Raw genomic sequence first — 18,590 nt, 5'->3', positions numbered from 1 at the left:
AACAAAACACCTTACACAGAGATAAATGATGTGCCAGTGTGCAATGGTGTACTGGCACCACCTTCCTGCCTGCACATCTTTTATAGAAGATACAATGAAGTATACAATGTAACCAGAATGGATTCAAATTCCCCCACTCCCCCCAGGCCCACACCACTCTTGAATTCCAGTTGTTTCTAAAAGCCCAACTGCACTTCTGTGGTGGCCACTGCAATCCTGAAAGACTGCTTCTCAAATCCCCCAGTGCAATCAGCATCCTATACTCTATCAGCCCAAACTGGAAGCCCATCCAAAACCATTAAGCATTCTATTGCACGCAGCCACCCTCTGAGTGGTTTGAGGTTACAGGGGAGCTATTTAGTTTCTGTGGCAATACTTCACCTATACTTGATCCCTTTTTTAGCTATGCAAAGTCTCTTTCTCCCAGTGAATAAAAAACTAAGCTAAATTAAGCTTATCCACCCAATTTAATCTCTTTCTTTTTACCATCAAAGTCACACGATTGGGGCAGCCAAAAGTCCGACACCAATCTCATTGCGTGGACAGGCAGAGACCCCCCCCAAGCCCTAGGTGACCCCCGGGAGGAATAATGACACCTGACAATTAAAATTGGCCACAACTTTATTAAATTCTCAGATGGGAAGACCTTGGCTTAGGCATTGGGCATTTATCCCTCCCAGTCCCCAACCAAGGATCTGGGGAACATCAGGGTTATCCAAAGTGTGTGGGGATTGGTAAGTTACACCCTCTGTTGTGAGTGTGGGCAGTCCTAACTCTACCTGGCCAACTCCCTTGGCAACGTCCCCCCCAGCCAGGATTGGCTAATTGACAAGGCTAATCGGGAACCTCCAGGTACCCAGCTCAGGGCGGCGGCGGCGAAACCAGCTACCTTGACGGGGGGTCTCGTAGTCTCAGGGGGGGGCTGCATGCAACCATGCAAAAGCCTCCCCCTAGTTAATGTGGGGAGCGGTCATTCTCGTACTGACTCTCTAACTAGATGTAAGGTTGACAGCTCTGCATTTCAGAGTGAAATTAGGTGGTGCTCAACTTTTCATTGTAGTTTCATCAATCCTTTTAGGTAGAAATTTTGCACTTACAGAAAACTGAAAACAAATGGCATGTATGTGTGCTTTCTAATAATTTAACATTTCTCTTTTTATCAGCATGTGGTATTTGCTCTGATCAAATTCCAGCGTGCCAGGAAGGAGAAGTGCTTACTGTGGAAGGCAACACGACAGACAGATGTTGTCCTACTTACGAGTGTAGTGAGTTGATGATTTCTCTAGAGGCTTTCTTAATTGTTTGCCATGATTTTTCAGTGCTGTAAATGATGAACAATACAGAATTTTCATTAACAGACAAGCTCATTAAAGCTATCCTAATCATTTTAAGGCAGTCATGGAATAAGCATATGGAATTGTTACCAAGAGATGCTATCCATGCCTCTTAAAAATGTCATTAATTTATTAAACCAAAGAACTATGATTCAATGTATAAACAAAATTTGTGTGAGGTATATATGAAGAATGTGCTTTATGCTTTGCTGAACATTTTATTTTTGGTCATGAGTTTTGGAAATGCTCTCCCTGCTTGAACAATCAACACCATTTCTTTCTTTGCACTTTTAACTTGCAGTTTGTGAAACCTATCGTTGTCCTGAATTTAAGTGTTTATTAGGGATGTCCTTGGTAGAAGTATGGAGCCCAGAAACATGCTGTCCATATCGTACATGTGGTAATTACAGTTCTTTTCAATGTCCTTTAATTAGGTTACATTAATTTATCTTGCAGTATAAAAATGCAATGTTGAATTAATATTGAAAATCTAGCAATGTCTGGAACCATCAGTAGTCTAACTATGGTGTGGGCCAATTGAGATGTCTTGTAGAGAGGTGGTTTCACCCAGGTGCTTGCAGGCTGGGACAATGCAGCTTGTTTGCACAGCTCAGCTGGGGATCAGGAAGGTTACTGCTCCACAGCTGAGACAGGGGCTTTTTCTGAGCAGGAAGAGTGGGCAGATGGGGAGGCTGCAGAGTGTTTAATGGAAGGGGGGAAAGATGCACGCACTACCCATAACAATAAAGTAAGCTCAACCCTACATCCACTATACATCTGAGGAAATTTGAACATTCTGTGAGAATGAAGGAGAAGATTGGAAGGCTCTGTCTCATGGGAATAAAACTTTAGAGAAACTGAATGACTGTTGAGGATACTGCTTTTGTAGGACGAAGTGACTCTAGTCCAGGCATAGGCAAACTCGGCCCTCCAGCTTTTTGGGACTACAACTCCCATCATCCCTAGCTAACAGGTCAGGGATGATGGGGATTGTAGTCCCAAAACATCTGGAGGGCTGAGTTTGCCTATGCCTGCTCTAGTCCATAAAGTGTGTGCCACAATAAATCTGCTAGTAATTAAGGTGCTACAAGACTAGTTTATGGAATGCCTGGCAAACGTTGAACTGCATCATTTTAGGAAATAATTTTGTATGTTGATTGCTTGCATTCATGAAAGTGTATGAACATTTATTCTGTCACTTCTCTTCCCCATTTTAGAATGTGCATGTGAAACAGTTCCTAAGCCTCAGTGTAAACTGGTAAGGAGGAAATCTTATTAAAACACATTTTAAATGTTATTCTGATACAATGAACTGCCTGCAAATTGTGCTGTCCATCTTTGACTCCAGTCATATTTGACATAGATTGAATTCATTGCCATTATTTATATTATTGAACAAGAATGAGAAGAGACTGAGAGGATATATGCTAGTCATCTTCAAATATCTTAAGGGCTGTCACATGGAAGGTGGAGCATGCTTGTTTTCTCATGCTCTGGAGAGTAGGACTCAAAGCAGTGTTGGAATGGGTATTATGTAGCACCTGTAGTAGTGCCAGTTCCAGCTATTGAAGCAATTGAGTGGGCACATGTGGAGCAATGCAGTCTCGTAGGTAAACTGGTCCCAAGTTGTTAAGCACTTTGTATACTAATGGTAACACATTGAACATGGCCCAGTAGCAGATCGGCAACCAGTGCAAATTTCTGAGCACAAATGTTACATCCTGAGAAGGCCTCACTCCTGTCAGTAATTGTGCTGCAGCACTCTATCCTAACCACGGCCTCTAGATCAAGCAAAAGGGAAGCCCCACATAGACATGCCATAAATTAGATGTCAGGAGGGCCCAGAAAGTTTGCTTTCATAAAACTGAACAGTTTCATAACTCTGACTCACTTTTGTATCCTTTCACCCCAGACGAGGAGGGGAAATCAACATGTTCACATTGGCCCATTGGCCATAGCTGCCAAGTTTTCCCTTTTCTCGCGAGGAAGTCTATTCAGCATAAGGGAAAATCCCTTAAAAAAAAGGATAACTTGGCAGCTATGCCATTGGCTGTGTGTTTGCATCACCAAGGTGCATGAGGCCAAAGTCTTTCATCATTATTAAATATCTCAGCTGACTCCAATAAGGCAGCAACTGCCTCTGTAGCCTCCTCCCTTGAGGACATAAAGGCACCTGGCAATAAATTTGTCCCTCCCTAATTGGCTAATCTTGGGCATATATCCGCCTGTTTCCTGGGTAGCTCCTGCTCACCAACCAGAGAATTAACCATTGGCTGCTTATCAAAAATGTTCTTTCAGAGGAGTATGCAGGAGACATCCTGCTGCACCCTTTTATCAGCTTGACGAGCTTCTGGTATATAGTTTCCTACCTCTTCTTTGGGCCATTTCATTTCTGGGAGAGTGCTATGCATCTTGCACAGATATGACCAGAAAGGGGGTTGTGGGTGGAAACACAGGAGCTACATATTCACTACACCTCTGCATCATGTGACCTTGCCTGCCTTGGGTGGTAGGATGACTTAACTCTGTTTCCTGGATACTTTCTGCACAGTTCCCTGGAATGAACATTTGCAGTAAGTAACCAGTATTTTGATCCAGCATCTGTTTGTTTGTGAAAGCAGGAAAGCATTCAGGAAAGCATCCAAATGCTTACATAGCTCAGGATTAGGAACAATGGGTGAGATCCAATATCACACCAGCAGACACAGCAGGACTTCCCCAAAACTCCAGAGCACATTTAGGAGGAGGGTGTTGGGGTAGGAGAAGAATGGGAAGTCCCATTTCTAGATGCAGAAGTCTGGTGCACAAGTGGAACATCAGAAATGGATGGCACCTATTGCTTTTAGCAGACATTGACAAAGAAATTGCCATTTAATATGCAATGAATTGCATGTAATTTTCCTTTTCCTGTGCATAATTAGGAATAAGTCTGATGAATCCAATCAGACTTTTAAATGATCATTATAAGATTGGGTGGTATACAGTCATACCTCGGTTTAAGTACGCCTCAGTTTGAGTATTTTCAGTTTAAGTACTCCGCAGACCTGTCTGGAATGGATTAATCCACTTTCCATTACTTTCAGTGGGAAAGTTCGCTTCAGGTTAAGTATGCTTCAGGTTAGGTACGGACTTCCGGAACCAATTACAGTCATACCTCGGGTTAAGTACGCTTCAGGTTGAGTACTCCGCGGACTCGTCTGGAACAGATTAATCCACTTTCCATTACTTTCAATGGGAAAGTTCGCTTCAGGTTAAGTACGCTTCAGTTTAAGTACTCCACGGACCTTCTGGAACGGATTAATCCACTTTCCATTACTTTCAATGGGAAAGTTCGCTTCAGGTTAAGTACGCTTCAGGTTAAGAACAGACTTCTGGAACCAATTGTATTTGTAAACCGAGGTACCACTGTACTTATGTTTGAACATATAAAAGTAAACTGTCAGAGAGGAAGAAATATTGTATTAATCTTAGGCCTGTGTTCCCTGAGCATCTGCGCTATAAAGTAGCCACTCGTCAGAGGCTACCTTTTGCATTCCATATTTCTAAACATTGCTATGAAACCAGAATTTTACCTCCAAGTGTAGCTTAAGTTACACTTTTCGAAAGTACTTTATTACTAAGCAACAAAATGAAGAATTGCAAGTGGAATAGGAATATATAAGCCGTGCTTCTTAGTGCTGACATTGAAATGCAACATTAATGACATAGTAATTGTATTTTTCTTCTTTTATGGACAGGGAGAGAAACTGATTATAGATGAACAATTCCAGAACAGCACAGAAAATGTTTGTCACTGCACTAAGTACAAGTGTTGTAAGTATACAAGATATTTATTTGAAAAAGCATTAAATCTATCCTATTTAACTCAAGGCTATGGCCACACTCACACATCATGCTGTACCATAGTTTAGAACAGACTCTCCTTAGCTTCCAGAGGTTTGTTAGCTTTTACTTCCCCTTTTGCTTAACCAGTTTGTTGCTTTATCCAAGCTTGCATACAGTAGCTAACATTAAGCATCATCTGCTTGAAACAAGCCAGCTTGGTTTCAAGATAGCTTATTTCAAATGAGCCATAATTAATATCAACACATTTGTCTGTATGAAACAATGAACCATAATGAAGCAGAAGTGGAAGACGAACCAGTTTCATATGGTGTTGCTGTGTTCCCAAGGAAGCATTATGTAGAAGGATTGGAAGTATCATCATCATCATTATCATTAAATTGGTGTCAGTATAATAGTTATAAATTGTTCTATATAGATTTAGAACAATTTTAGATTTAGATTTAGAACAATTTTAGATTTAGATTTAGAACTATAGTTTCTCATTATTCTAAGGAAATAATTCTTAGACATTTTTGCTGCATATTTATATGCTTTCAAGAAAAGCTGAGCAGATATGTTTAATGAATGTGTCCTTTGGTTTTTTAAGAGGCAACCAGTATGAGCCAACATAAAGTCATAAATAGATACAAATGGATTCAGTTGATTCACTTTCACAAATAAGCCAAATGATATTTGTGAAGGTCTAAAAGTATTATGTTCTCAATTTTCTTTCTTCTTTTGAGGCATAAATTGTCATCGGTTTTGATTATTTGTTAACTTTATTCAATGTACTATGTTTTTGGAAATCTGTTCCAGCAAGAGACAAAGTGTGCCTAAGCAGCGAGAGAGGCGTTCTGCATCCAGGACAGTCCATTGTTGAACACTCACCTGATGGTGTTTGCCACACTTCCTACTGCACAAGCATAGTTGATCCTGTTACCAAGTACTATCGGATAAATATATCCACTATAGATTGTGCGGCAAGGTGCAAATCTGTAAGAAGTTTAGAATTTAACTTTGGGTTTTCTCTGGTAAAATAGAACAGCAGATAGGAATAATAAAAGTAAATCATTTTATTAAGAATAAAGGAAACTAGTGCAGTTGCACTAATTTTCCCCATCCAGAATTTCTGATGTCTTATAACAAGAGGTCTTGTTTGAAAACTGGGGTTAGTGGTTGACCCATTGATAACATTCAGTTATAAGAACAGATGTTTTAATGCTGCTATGATTTGTTCTACAAGAGTAAATACTTGTTAGAAGTTAAGTCTTCTGCATAGGTAATAGTTGCAAGCTGCAGAAATGTAGAGTATATTTACTAAATGTTACATAAATTAATCAATGGATACAATGCAATTTGTTCCTGGTGAAAATTTCCCCATTTATTGAATCAATTGATATTGTATCTGTTTGTTGAGGCTTGAAGAGCTTCGGTACAACAAACAAGAAACTGAGCATCATCATAACTACTCTGCTACAGCAAATGCAGCCAACAATACTTTCTATGAGGACAGGACATCATGCTATTAGTGTTGGACATAGGCTTGTTGGAATATTGCACTATGCATTGTGAAAAAGCTCATGCTTTTGCTAATATGGAATACAGAAAGTCGTTTTATGTATGCTTTAGTGGTGTAAACATGAATGTGCATGTGATACACATAAATGTGTTAGAAAATGGAAACATAGTTCACTATGTAAGCTGAGTAATTGCCATGAGCAAACAGAAGTCAAACCACAGCATGAGTTAAAACATAATAGCCATGCTTGACTTTTCTGCAGAACTTAAGAAGTTGTTGCCTCAAATACTGATGGACATTAACCAGGTTATTCTGGTTGAATTTTATCATGGCATCTTGGCGACAGAAGATAATCTGTCTAGGACACAACAAATGTGTATGAACTGTACATTTATCATGCTAAAAACTGATCACGTGGAAAGGCCCACAATCAATTTCAAAGTGGCTGAGCCACACCATGAACCCAGCATCTCCATGTGCAAGTCTAAGGGCCATTGAAGTACATTGCTCTCCTAGTAATAGCAGCAGTACATTTAAGGTACAATACATTTAATAGTACTGTTAGATACTATGATTATGATAGAGTTCAATGGAATATTGCAATAAAAAATACACTATTGTAATCTTAATTCCTAATTTGAACTATATTTGAAATGATATTCTTTACTTTTTCAGAATGAAGTCTATGAACCTCCAGAGGATGTAACAACTTGTTGTGGAAAATGCAAGAATGTATCTTGTGTTCACTCTTTCAGCAATGGAACAATTTCACATTTTAAGGTAAATTCGTACAGTACTTAGTTTTTCTTAATGGAGGGAGAGTGGCTCTCATTGGTTACTAAGTGTAAGTGCTAAGTTAAGCTTGTACTTCTGAACCAAAAAACCTGTAGTGGAATTTTTTAGTCTTATCTTGGCAAGCAATCTGTGCTCAAATTACATTAGCAAAACAAATTTAGGAAACATGAAGTTGCACATTCCTACTCTGGTGATGGCATAGCTATGTATGATGGAAGCTACCTGGGCAGTAGTGAATGACACGGTGGGGTCATGGTGCTCACCTGGCCTCCTGACAATGGAGTCACTGTTTTTATTGTGAGGGAGAGGGCAAGGTGGCAAGGCAGTTGGTGGCCAGCAGGAGTGCAAGATTGGCTCGACCAGTGCCCTTGCACAGCACCAACCTCCCAGCCGCCTTAAGGACATGGGTAAGTGCTGATTCCAGTGGCCAAATGCAGTTGCTGACCATTCTTCTTCCCATCATTTCATTTTTATTGAAAATGAAGGTCTTAAGGTGTTGTAAGATCAATAGGGAGGACTATAGATAGTAGAGGAATAGTCCAGCTCTTTAACAAACAGTATGTAGGCTTTGGCGTCTCTTCACAAGAGGTGGAAGGGGGAGAAACAGCAATACTTTCACTACTAATTTGCACCCCACATAGAGCTATGTAACCTTTCAGAAGTCACATTGAATTTTGCTGGTCTGTCACAGGACTAGGTGGGAATAAGAAATATAATAAACCAAGGTTGCTACAGTGCAGAACTGTATGACTTCATGGATGCATCTGGAAGTCCTGTTTCTCAGAAAGGCACAGTACAGATTGTATTTGGTATTAGGAATGTCAGTGACAGCTCCCACAGTGAAAGCAAGTGGCTTATTTTGACTTTAAATCAAGTTTGTTTTTGTTTTTAAAAAAAGCTCTGCAAATTCTATTGGTTTTTGAAGTGTTTGTATTTCTGATAATTATTTTAAATACTCAAAATAGCCTGGCACCAGTTGGATTTCGAACTGTGTCAGATATGACTGCGCAAACACACCATTTGGACCTGTTCTAATTACATCAGCCATCAGCTGTCCACCGTTTAATGAAACAGAATGTGTGAAGGTCAGTGGTTCATCCATTTTGCATTCGATTTTGGAAGCTTTTATTTTGCTTCCTCTGGACACTTCCATTTATTGCAACAAGATGGAACAAAAGGTTATAAAGGTTAAAGAACCGGAACACAGGTTAGACTTTGCATTTGGAAATGGGATGCTGTTGAAATCATTCCTCCCTCTGGCGAGTGACCCTTCTCCTGGCTGTAACATTCAGATCTACTTAACATATAGATCACAAAACCACCACACTGGAAGTCTCTGTGTGCCCACCACACCCCTGGGCAGCACTGGTGGGGAAACAGGGATGCTCGCAACATCATGGTAATATAATTACCCTAGAGCTATATGTAATGTAAACTACATTACAATAGATCCAGTGCTGTATAGTGGTTAGGGTGTAGGTACTAGGAATTGGGAGACCAGGATTCAAATCCCCATTCAGCCATGAAGATCACTGGGACAATCTCCCACCTCTTAGACTAACCCACCTGACAGCATTGTTACGAGGATAATATGGAGAGAGGGAGAGCCATGTACACCACCATGAACAAAAGAGGGATATAGATGCAAATATGTAAGTAAGTAAGTAAGTAAGTAAATAAGTAAGTAAGTAAGTGTCTTTTCAGAGCCATAAAGGTTAAATGGCCTCTACAGTGAGCACTATGACTGCTCATTGATTTACCAGGTGTAGAAGTGTTCTACAGATGATGGAAAGAAAGCAATGTTGTGTCACTCCCATGGCAGTTCAGAGGGGCAGGCAAAGTGCCTAGAGCATTATACTTACCGTACATTTTCCTCTCAAGTAGACTTTCAAGAGCAGTCTTGCTATGTTGCTCCTAATCTGTTTGATCTGACTTTTGTTTAGAATGAACGTTACTCTGAATCTAAGGGTTTTTAAAATGTAATAATAGAATTACAGAACTGTAGAGTTGGAAATGCAGGAGTATGCATCTGTCCCATATGGGGATCGAACCTGCAACATTGGCATTAGCAGCATCACGCTGTAACCAACTGCTCATATTTTGTTTCAGTTAAAATAAATATTGTATTATTCTCTAGATTCTGGTTTATTTACTGTTTAGTTTCCTTAATAGTGCAGTTAAGCTCTCTTCCAATAGTTCATCTGTACTACTACTACAACTTGTGAATTAGTGCTAAAAATGATTCCATACTGGTAGTGACTTTTTTTTTAATACAAATTCAGGTTGGAGGATATATTGTACCATTCTTAGAAGGATGCTGCAAAACATGTAAGTAACAAAACATCAATAATGATGTGCATATGAGAGAGTTTTGGGGGGTACTGGTTGCCTTCTGAAACATCTAAACAATAAACAACACTAACAATAACAAGAATAAAATTGGTTTACCCAATGGTTATAATAGCAGTAACATTCTGAACTTAACTTTAGTTATTAAGAGATAATGTGCCATTTAAATAAATGAAATTCACCTCCATGTTTGTTTAGATCATTGTGTGTCTAGTATGAGATTGTGAATGACTGCAAAAAATTACACAGGTGATAGCATTGTCTACCATTGCCAATAAAACTAAATCTAGATTGGCTGAGTTAAGACAATATTTACTAAGGTTAGAATGACACCTGTGTTATTTTTGCTGGTTGGGACTGAATCTAAGGCTACTTTTCTGCAAGCAGTAGTGATTCTTTCAATCATAATTCACAAATCAGACCAACCAGCTGGGAGTGGGCAAGAGCTGGAAAATTGCTAATCAATGATTCATTCACTATGATTTGAAATATTAGTTTGGTTGCATGGTCATTTAGTTTATTTAAATGAGCTTTGCTGTTTATTTCCTTTAGCTGAAGTTTTAAAACATTATTCTGACATCAGCTTTCTTTGGTATTCCTCAAAATAAAGTTAACACATTACAGAAGTAGAGGGGCTGTGAAAAGCAGAAACTATTACTAATATTTTGTTTAAATATACTGGATGAATGAATCATGGACGTAGTATCTTTGTTTTATGGTACAAAGGAGTTGTCAACTTATTCATTTCATAATTCCACAGATCCTCACAATTTTACTAAGCCCAGAATTACTTGGGCATATGTTTATATCATAGGCTGCAATCCTATGATAACTTACTTTAGAGTAAATCATTGAACTCAATGGGACTTATTTCCAAGTAAACATTCATTGGATTGTGTGGCACATCATGTAGTTCCATATCTAGACCAAAATCCATAGACTAACAGTGTGTGTCTTCATGTTGGATTGTGTGAAGTGGTTAGAGTGTTAGACTTCACCTTGGAAGATCTGGGCTCAAATCCTTGTTCAGTCATGAGGCACTTTGGGTAACTTTGGACAACTTGTTGTTGTTGTTTAGTCATTTACTTCAGCCTAAACCTACCATGTAGATTTGTAGAGTGGATAGAAGTGGTAAAGCTCATGTATTATATTATTATATACAATATAAAGGTAAAGGTACCCCTGACCATTAGGTCCAGTTGTGACCGACTCTGGGGTTGCGCGCTCATCTCGCATTATTGGCCGAGGGAGCCGGTGTACAGTTTCCAGGTCATGTGGCCAACATGACAAAGCCGCTTCTGGCAAACCAGAGCAGCACATGGAAACACTGTTTACCTTCCCGCTGTAGCGGTTCCTATTTATCTACTTGCATTTTGACGTGCTTTCGAACTGCTAGGTTGGCAGGAGCTGGGACCGAGCAACGGGAGCTCACCCCGTCGCGGGGATTCGAACTGCCGACCTTCTGATCGGCAAGCCCTAGGTTCTGTGGTTTAACCCACAGCACCACCCGTGTCCCTATATACAATATACTTACAGTAATATGTACATGTCAGTACAATACAATTATTAAAATATTCCACGTTGAGCTCCCTGGAAGAAAAAAAGGATGCAAACATGGGAAAATAAAAAAATATTACTTAAAAATAAAGAAGATATTTAAGGAGAAGGGAATTGTTTAGCAACTGCTACATATAAAAGAAAGTTACATGCACAAGAGCAGGAACCTATTTTAAATATAAAACAAGAAAATATTATTTAAACTCAGGAAGGAATTCAAAGTAGCACTAAGAGGCTCTGTCAGTGCAGGCAATTAGGCTTCCTTGATGGAATGATTTCCTCACCCTCATTCCCCCTCCTCCCCCAATTATCATGGAGGAATTGGGAGAACTCTTGGAACAGTGGGATGGGGAACAGGAGTAGAGCCAAAATATGTACGTACCTTGAAGGAAGGAATGCCTTAGCGCAACACTGAATTCCTCCCTAATGTTTGTGCATCTATGTATCATATATAATGTGTTCAATTTGTAATATTCTTATTAGGTTCTGGAATGTCATTGTTGCTCCCATTCCCCGTTAGCCCAGTCACTCCTATACCTAGCGCTAGCTGTAACACAGGTACATATTCTTGGAAATCAGTAGGAACAAACCAGACAGAACCATTGTTGATTTCCAACAATGTACTCCCTCATAGGAGCATCATGCCCTCAGGTCACAACATCTGGTTGAAATAAGCTGTATTGTAGTATGAACTGCTCACTTTTCAGATCTGCTCACACATCTTTTCATTTTGCACTGTATGGGCAGTGCATTGTTGTTAGCCAACAATGTACTGTTGGTAGTAAGCATTTGCATAGTGTTTTAGCTTGCTGCATGGTTATTTTGCTTGCTATTTTCAGTAATTTCCATAGTGTTGTAGAAGGTAGAAACTAATCACTTTGCTTGTTAAAGCTTGCTGTTAAAATAACACTTATCCAGAAAGTATGCCATATGTGTACAGCACTGTCTCCTTGGGTAAATGCTGAATAAATGGCTAAGTATTATCATCTGTTATATAACATTTCTAAAAATAATTATGTGGTGCTGGTAGTTGCTCAATGAGAAATACTGCAAACCAGAAACAGTGCAATAATCACAAAAGTCTTCCCCATACAATTGGTGGAGTTCCTATTGGATTGGAAGCAAATAAGCAAATTGTTCTTATTTGTTTTGACTTGTTTTATTTTAAATATTTGTATGCCACCTGTCCATATTTTCAAGGCAGTTGGCTGTAGTGTGAGGTGTAGCTGCTAGCTATGAAGGATTGCAGCATGAAGAAATAGCTTGACTTCAGCTGCATGTGAAGGTGGTCTCACTGAGGGGCCACTCCTAACTAAAAGGCTTGTAGCTTGAACTGAGAATGATAGCAATAAAACACCTCTGTGAATACTGGTGTTATTCAGGAGTTTGTGCCAATGTAAGAACAGTGTTATCTCATGTGTTGCAAACATATCCTAGCTTGTAATGCAGCCTGTCTGCTATTCATTTGTAACTCCTATGTAAAATAGTTGGGCTAGTGTTGGAGATTTGGAGTGGGGTATCGTGCATAGGAAAGTTGCCTCCAGTTGCACTGTTTCTTCATCTCATCTATCTAGTTCCCTATTACACAGTTTGGCATTGGTGGCTGTTACCTTTGTGGCAATTTGGGATGTCACATCATGTTGTGCAATTGTCATAGTGTGAAACCCTTAGAGTGCAATCTTCAAATTGCTTACCCAAAATATGATGATGTAATTAATGTAGACTTGGCACTATGAATGTTGCCATGTACACACCATATTTATTTTTATGTAACACCAGTTTAGTAGTATTGAATTCAGCTGAATTAAATTATGTTAAGTGCTTTCAGAAAATACTTGGATAGTTTACTTCCACATTTTGAGATAGACCTATTCACATTCATGAGTAAGTAATTTAACACTAGGGTCCTAGATTATAGTCCTGAGCTCTTACTTAACAATTATTAAAATCACTGGTACTTTAAAATAAATACATTTGGAATTAAGTTTTCTGTTGATTTGGAAAGTGAATTTTAGGGTGCTGTCAACCCCAGGAATTTCATTGGTACAAGCTCCACTCATTTCAATGGCAACTATACTGACACAGTCCTATCTATCTTTAGATTTTTTTTGATACATAGAATATTTGTGCTGATAATAAATACGGTATAATGCTTAGAACATTTTTAAGAGTCCAAAATTTGAATGACATAGACCAGGCATCCCCAAACTGCAGCCCTCCAGATGTTTTGGCCTACAACTCCCATGATCCCTAGCTAAGAGGACCAGTGGTCAGGGATGATGGAAATTGTAGTCCAAAACATCTGGAGGGCCAAAGTTTGGGGGTGCCTGACATAGACCATTGCTCATGGTGTTTGTCTTTTATTTGCTGTATACTTACCTGGTGTATCAACTGGTTTCTAATCATGTCATTCTTTGCAGGCAAGGAAGATGGAAAATTCTGCAAAAAGGTGACTGTTAGGATGACAATACGCAAGAACGATTGTCGAAGTAACACACCAGTAAGTAAATGACTAGCAGTGTCCTGCTACCATTTGCACTCTGTTACCCTGAAAGTTTAGCATTATTGTTGGTTGGAAGCCATTTAGCCATTTCTCTTAACACATAAAGTTATTTTTCTGCTTATTTTCAGGTAAATATTGTTTCCTGTGATGGAAAATGCCCTTCTGCAAGCATATATAATTATAACATCAATACATATGCAAGATTCTGCAAATGCTGCAGGGAACTTGGGCTACACAAACGAAATGTGCAGCTATATTGCAGTGGCAACTCCACCTGGGTCAGCTATACTATTCAAGAACCCACAGACTGTTCTTGCCAGTGGTCATGAAACAATGCTACAAGAAATCAATGTGTTCAACAGCTTTGGGGAAAATTAATTTTTAGCCCTGAGTTAGGACAAAGAATGTTGATGACACAGTTGCCTACAGTTAAAAAAAAACAGCATTTAAATAAATTGGATTGTGTTCTGGGCTCTCTGCTTAACAGATGAATTTACAGCACTGATGTTGTATTTTCAGAACATGACCCCACAAAAATCTGAACGTTCCAATGAGGCACAGTATTCTAAGGGTTAGTTCATACAACAAAATTGGCCACTTAACAGATTGTGTGACTGGTCTACTTACAGGAGCAGTGTAACATTTAAACAGAGAAAACACAGTTTCATGGTAGCAATGACTGTGAAGAGGCAAATATGCATTTTCAAACTCTCCCGTTCATGGAAGTTATTGCCATACTGTTTTGAAAGTTGCTTGTTCATGTTACATTGTTCTTATGAAGTCATATAATTTATGTAAGATGTTAAATCTACAAATCATTGGTTGATTGTGATATATGAACCATCCCTTAGAACCACTAAAAGAGAAGACCCCTGATCCAGCTCTAGTTGCAAAAATGAAGTTGTGTCCAACTACTGATGGTTCTAGAAGATGGATCTGTGTTCCCCTGAGCACCCATTCAGTTAACTATTCATTATGGAAAGGTGATAGATAGTACTTCTTTAGTGGTTTGGGGAGAAAGGAGATCCGTTTGGTCAATTTTTTTATAGCTAGATTTCTATTACTAGTCCATAATAAAAACAAAAGCAAAAAATAATAATCTGAAATTGCAGGATTTTGGTCCTGTTGTTAATTTCATTTTTAAAAAATTGTGGTATGTGCCAACTTTCAAAAGAAACTGGATTGCCTTTGAAAGAGGCCATGAAACAGACAGAACTGATTTTGTGGAAGTCTGATTAATTCTGTGTCAACCACACCACCACTTTTTAAAACAGGGTGCCCAACAGATGTTTTGGACTGCAGCTGTCATTGTCTTTGACAGTTGGCATGCTCAGTGGGACTGATTGGAGTTGTAATCTGAAACATCTGGAAGGTGCCAGGTTAGGAGGGATGGATGGACCCATTAAAGACCAGTTTATCCCAGTTTCCAGAAGCTATGGGGCTAAATTTATCCTTTCCTGTTTCTGGGAAGATTTTTTTAAAATGGAAAATCCTTTAAAAATCTGCCTAGAAACACACTTTAAAATAAAATAAAATAAAATACCAGGTGGTCCAAGAGTTGGGCACTGCCTCCAATCTTTCCCTCCCCACAAAAAATCCTGAAGCAGGGCACCCAGCTGCCTTCAGCTTTAGTGGCATGGTACTTATGCCACCATGCAAATTGATTCAGTGTGCAGTAAGTTCTCCTGAGCGTTACAGGACTTGCAATGCTTTTACTGTCCAATTCTCCCTGGCAGAGACGGAACATCATCAAGTCCTGGTGGCACTAGGTGCTCAGACTGTGGGCAATTGGATGCCCTGTTTTAGAAGTTTAAAAGGAAAATTGCTGGGGGTGGGAAAAAGATGGCAGCCATCAGGCTGCATTATAAATGAACCTGCCAGACTGAGGGTTCTGAAGACCATTAAGGCAATTCTGGTCACGATCCACCCAGGTTGGATTAGACAAACCTGTTTTTTGAATCAGAGTAGACAGATTCCTACCCCATCCCTACATGTTCACTATCCTTCCCCCCCCCCCCACACACAAAACACATCTTCAAATAGTGTACCATGGAATCCTATGCATGTCCTGTTGAGTTCAGTGTGACTTCTTCCCAAGCAAGTTTGTATAGGATTGTAGTTGTAATACCTAGACAATATTGTGTTGTGTCTGTATATACACTGGGTGACACTGCAAGTAAATTTGTAAGAAAGTATAAATCACACTGATAATGCAAAAGAAGGCAAATGATATAAATATAGTTGTTCATCAGGGAAATACTTTCAATATTGAGAACTGTATATATAAACGTTCCCTGGTATGAAATATGATATTTTAAATATTTTATGGTGTTATGTAAAAGCATATTTTCTAGGAAATATAGATCTGCCATTTGACAGTATCCAAGTTAAATATTAGTAATAGCTGCATCTTGAAAACAGTATGACAAACTGATTTACACCAGTTTATCAAATTTAAAAAGTGTTTCCCTTTCCTTCAATTTAAACACATTTTATATGAAAAAATAAATCTTTTGCCTTCTATAGCATATCATATTGTATGTGTGACATTTGTTTGTCTCTTAATGAGAATATCCACCATCTAGAGAAATGTACAACTAGCTCTCTATATAGTTAGGTAGTTTGGGGGTGACTGATTATTTTTCTCAAATGATAATTTCCCTACATTGAATTTCAAGCTACTTTTCACAGAATCTTAGAACTATAGACTTGGAAGGGACCCCAAGGGTCATCTAGTCCAATCCCTTGCAATGCTGGTATCTTTGCTAAAGCATCCACGACAGATGGCCACCCAACCTCTGCTTAAGAACCACCAATGAAGGGGAATCCACCACTTTCTGAGGGAGCCTGTTCAGAAGCAGTTTATGATGTATTATGGAAGTTGGCTTCTCAAAACAAAATCAACAAAAGAGATGGGTTACATGATGTTTGTAACAGCAAGTGGCACATGATTCTCTCTGATCAACTGTATTATTTCCTGACTTTCTTTGAGCGATTCGATAAAATATGTGTTGTGAAATCAAGAAAACAATATTATATTCAATAACTTTGTATAATTCAGCTTCTGAACTATTTCCAGCAGCTGGCGTTGTGAGGCAGAGCCGATCTCTCGACACCAGCATTGCTGCTGCTCACCCAGATGGTGCAAGGGTGAGACAGGGTGGAAGGGAGGTCAGGGCCACACAGGCACACTGGTGGAACCAAACTTGCTTTCGTACTCACATAGCCCCACCCTCACTCCTGTTCTACACCACCCCATCCTCTAAGCAGCCATGCCAGTATCATGCCAGATGCTCGGGGGAGCAGGGAAGTACTTGTGTTGAGTCTGTTGCAGCAAAATAACAAAACAGCTTGCGAAATGTTAAAGGTGGACAGGTTGATTGACAGGACAGAATAATCTACTCATGTACTTTGACCCTGCCTTTGAGAATCCCTGGTACTAGAATTTGCCTCAATGATAATAAAAAATACTAAGGCAAAAGTCACATCGGTTTGTTTGCTATCAGTTTCTGCATACTCTGCATGTTATATTCACTTATCTAATAAACAGGCACTATTTTATAGATTAGTTCTTTCTACTAGTGCTTTAAAGTGTTCGATGCAACAAGATGGCATTGGTGTATTTCATTTATATTGTGTTACAAATCCTCGAGTGAGTTTTTGCAACACAGCTGACCAATGCCGGATGGTGGTGGTTCCCCCCCCCCCCCCAAACCATCTTTCTGAATTGTTCCCACTGAAATGTACAACATAATTGGTCACATTTTACACCGAATAATCAAAATAAAAAACATTCTTGCCTTTCAAAGATACTGTGTTTCTATCCCCAAACTTTAAATGGAGGCTCTTTAGCGCAATGTTCCTTTCAGAGGGTCTCTATCCATTTTATAACCTAAGAGCCCTGTTGGATCAGACAGAAAGCTAATTTCTCACAGTGGCTTATCAGATGCCTGTGACATGAGTGCAATATTAGCTCTTTCTGCTCATGTTCCCCAGCAAATGGTTTTCAGAGGCAGTGGTACCTCGGTTTACAAACACAATTGGTTCCAGAAGTCTGTACTTAACCTGAAGCAAACTTTCCCATTGAATGTAATGGAAAGTGGATTAATCTGTTCCAGACGGTCCGTGGAGTACTTAAACTGAAGCGTACTTAACCTGAACTTTCCCAATGAAAGTAATGGAAAGTGGATTAATCCGTTCCAGACGGGTCCACAGAGTACTTAAACTGAAAATACTCAAACCGAGGCGTACTTAAACCAAGGTATAACTGTAGTGAAAGTAGTACATAGCCATCAAGACTAATAGCCATTGAAAGGCTTGTTCTCAGACCTAAAAGAGACAGAGAAACTTTTGTAGGCTGCCCACTAAATCTCAAATTCTTCCCTCTTGTAGCTGCCAAAACACAATTAACTCTGAACGAAACATTTTATGTGCATATTTTGTTTATACTTTATGTGTTCCTATTTTTCACTTACATTTGAGAAATGGTCAAAGGATGCACGGGATCCTTCTGACATGAATATGAGAGGTATTTCTTGTAGAGCCCTTTGACCTTTTACTGCAGCTCATGTGTCAGTGTCACGGTCCGGTCGGCGGGCGTCAGAACCAGAGGCAAGATGGTGGTGTAGAAGCAGGAACAGGTGCAGGGCTGAGGGTCCAGCAGCAGGCAGTCGCAGGGTCAAGGAGCAAGGCAAAGGCGAAGGTCAGG

The 18,590-nt window shown here is 39.4% G+C and overlaps 1 protein-coding gene across 1 annotated transcript in view; it reads left to right on the top strand.

Annotated features, from left to right (window-relative positions):
* OTOG (otogelin) overlaps nucleotides 1-16,440 on the top strand; it is a 96,875-nt gene extending 80,435 nt beyond the window's left edge. The window contains exons 47-56 of the mRNA XM_088666759.1: nucleotides 1,164-1,265; nucleotides 1,636-1,734; nucleotides 2,552-2,592; nucleotides 5,072-5,147; nucleotides 5,976-6,190; nucleotides 7,354-7,458; nucleotides 8,439-8,558; nucleotides 9,756-9,801; nucleotides 13,800-13,879; nucleotides 14,011-16,440. Coding sequence (XP_088522885.1) covers nucleotides 1,164-1,265; nucleotides 1,636-1,734; nucleotides 2,552-2,592; nucleotides 5,072-5,147; nucleotides 5,976-6,190; nucleotides 7,354-7,458; nucleotides 8,439-8,558; nucleotides 9,756-9,801; nucleotides 13,800-13,879; nucleotides 14,011-14,211 — 1,085 coding nt within the window. The 3' untranslated portion in view covers nucleotides 14,212-16,440. The remainder of the gene's footprint in view (nucleotides 1-1,163; nucleotides 1,266-1,635; nucleotides 1,735-2,551; nucleotides 2,593-5,071; nucleotides 5,148-5,975; nucleotides 6,191-7,353; nucleotides 7,459-8,438; nucleotides 8,559-9,755; nucleotides 9,802-13,799; nucleotides 13,880-14,010) is intronic.
* Nucleotides 16,441-18,590: the final 2,150 nt, after the last annotated feature.

Source organism: Zootoca vivipara, chromosome 1, assembly GCF_965207765.1.
Source record: "Zootoca vivipara chromosome 1, rZooViv2.hap1.1, whole genome shotgun sequence".
NCBI classification, from domain to species: Eukaryota; Metazoa; Chordata; class Lepidosauria; order Squamata; family Lacertidae; genus Zootoca; species Zootoca vivipara.
This window is presented reverse-complemented; position numbering and strand designations above follow the sequence as displayed.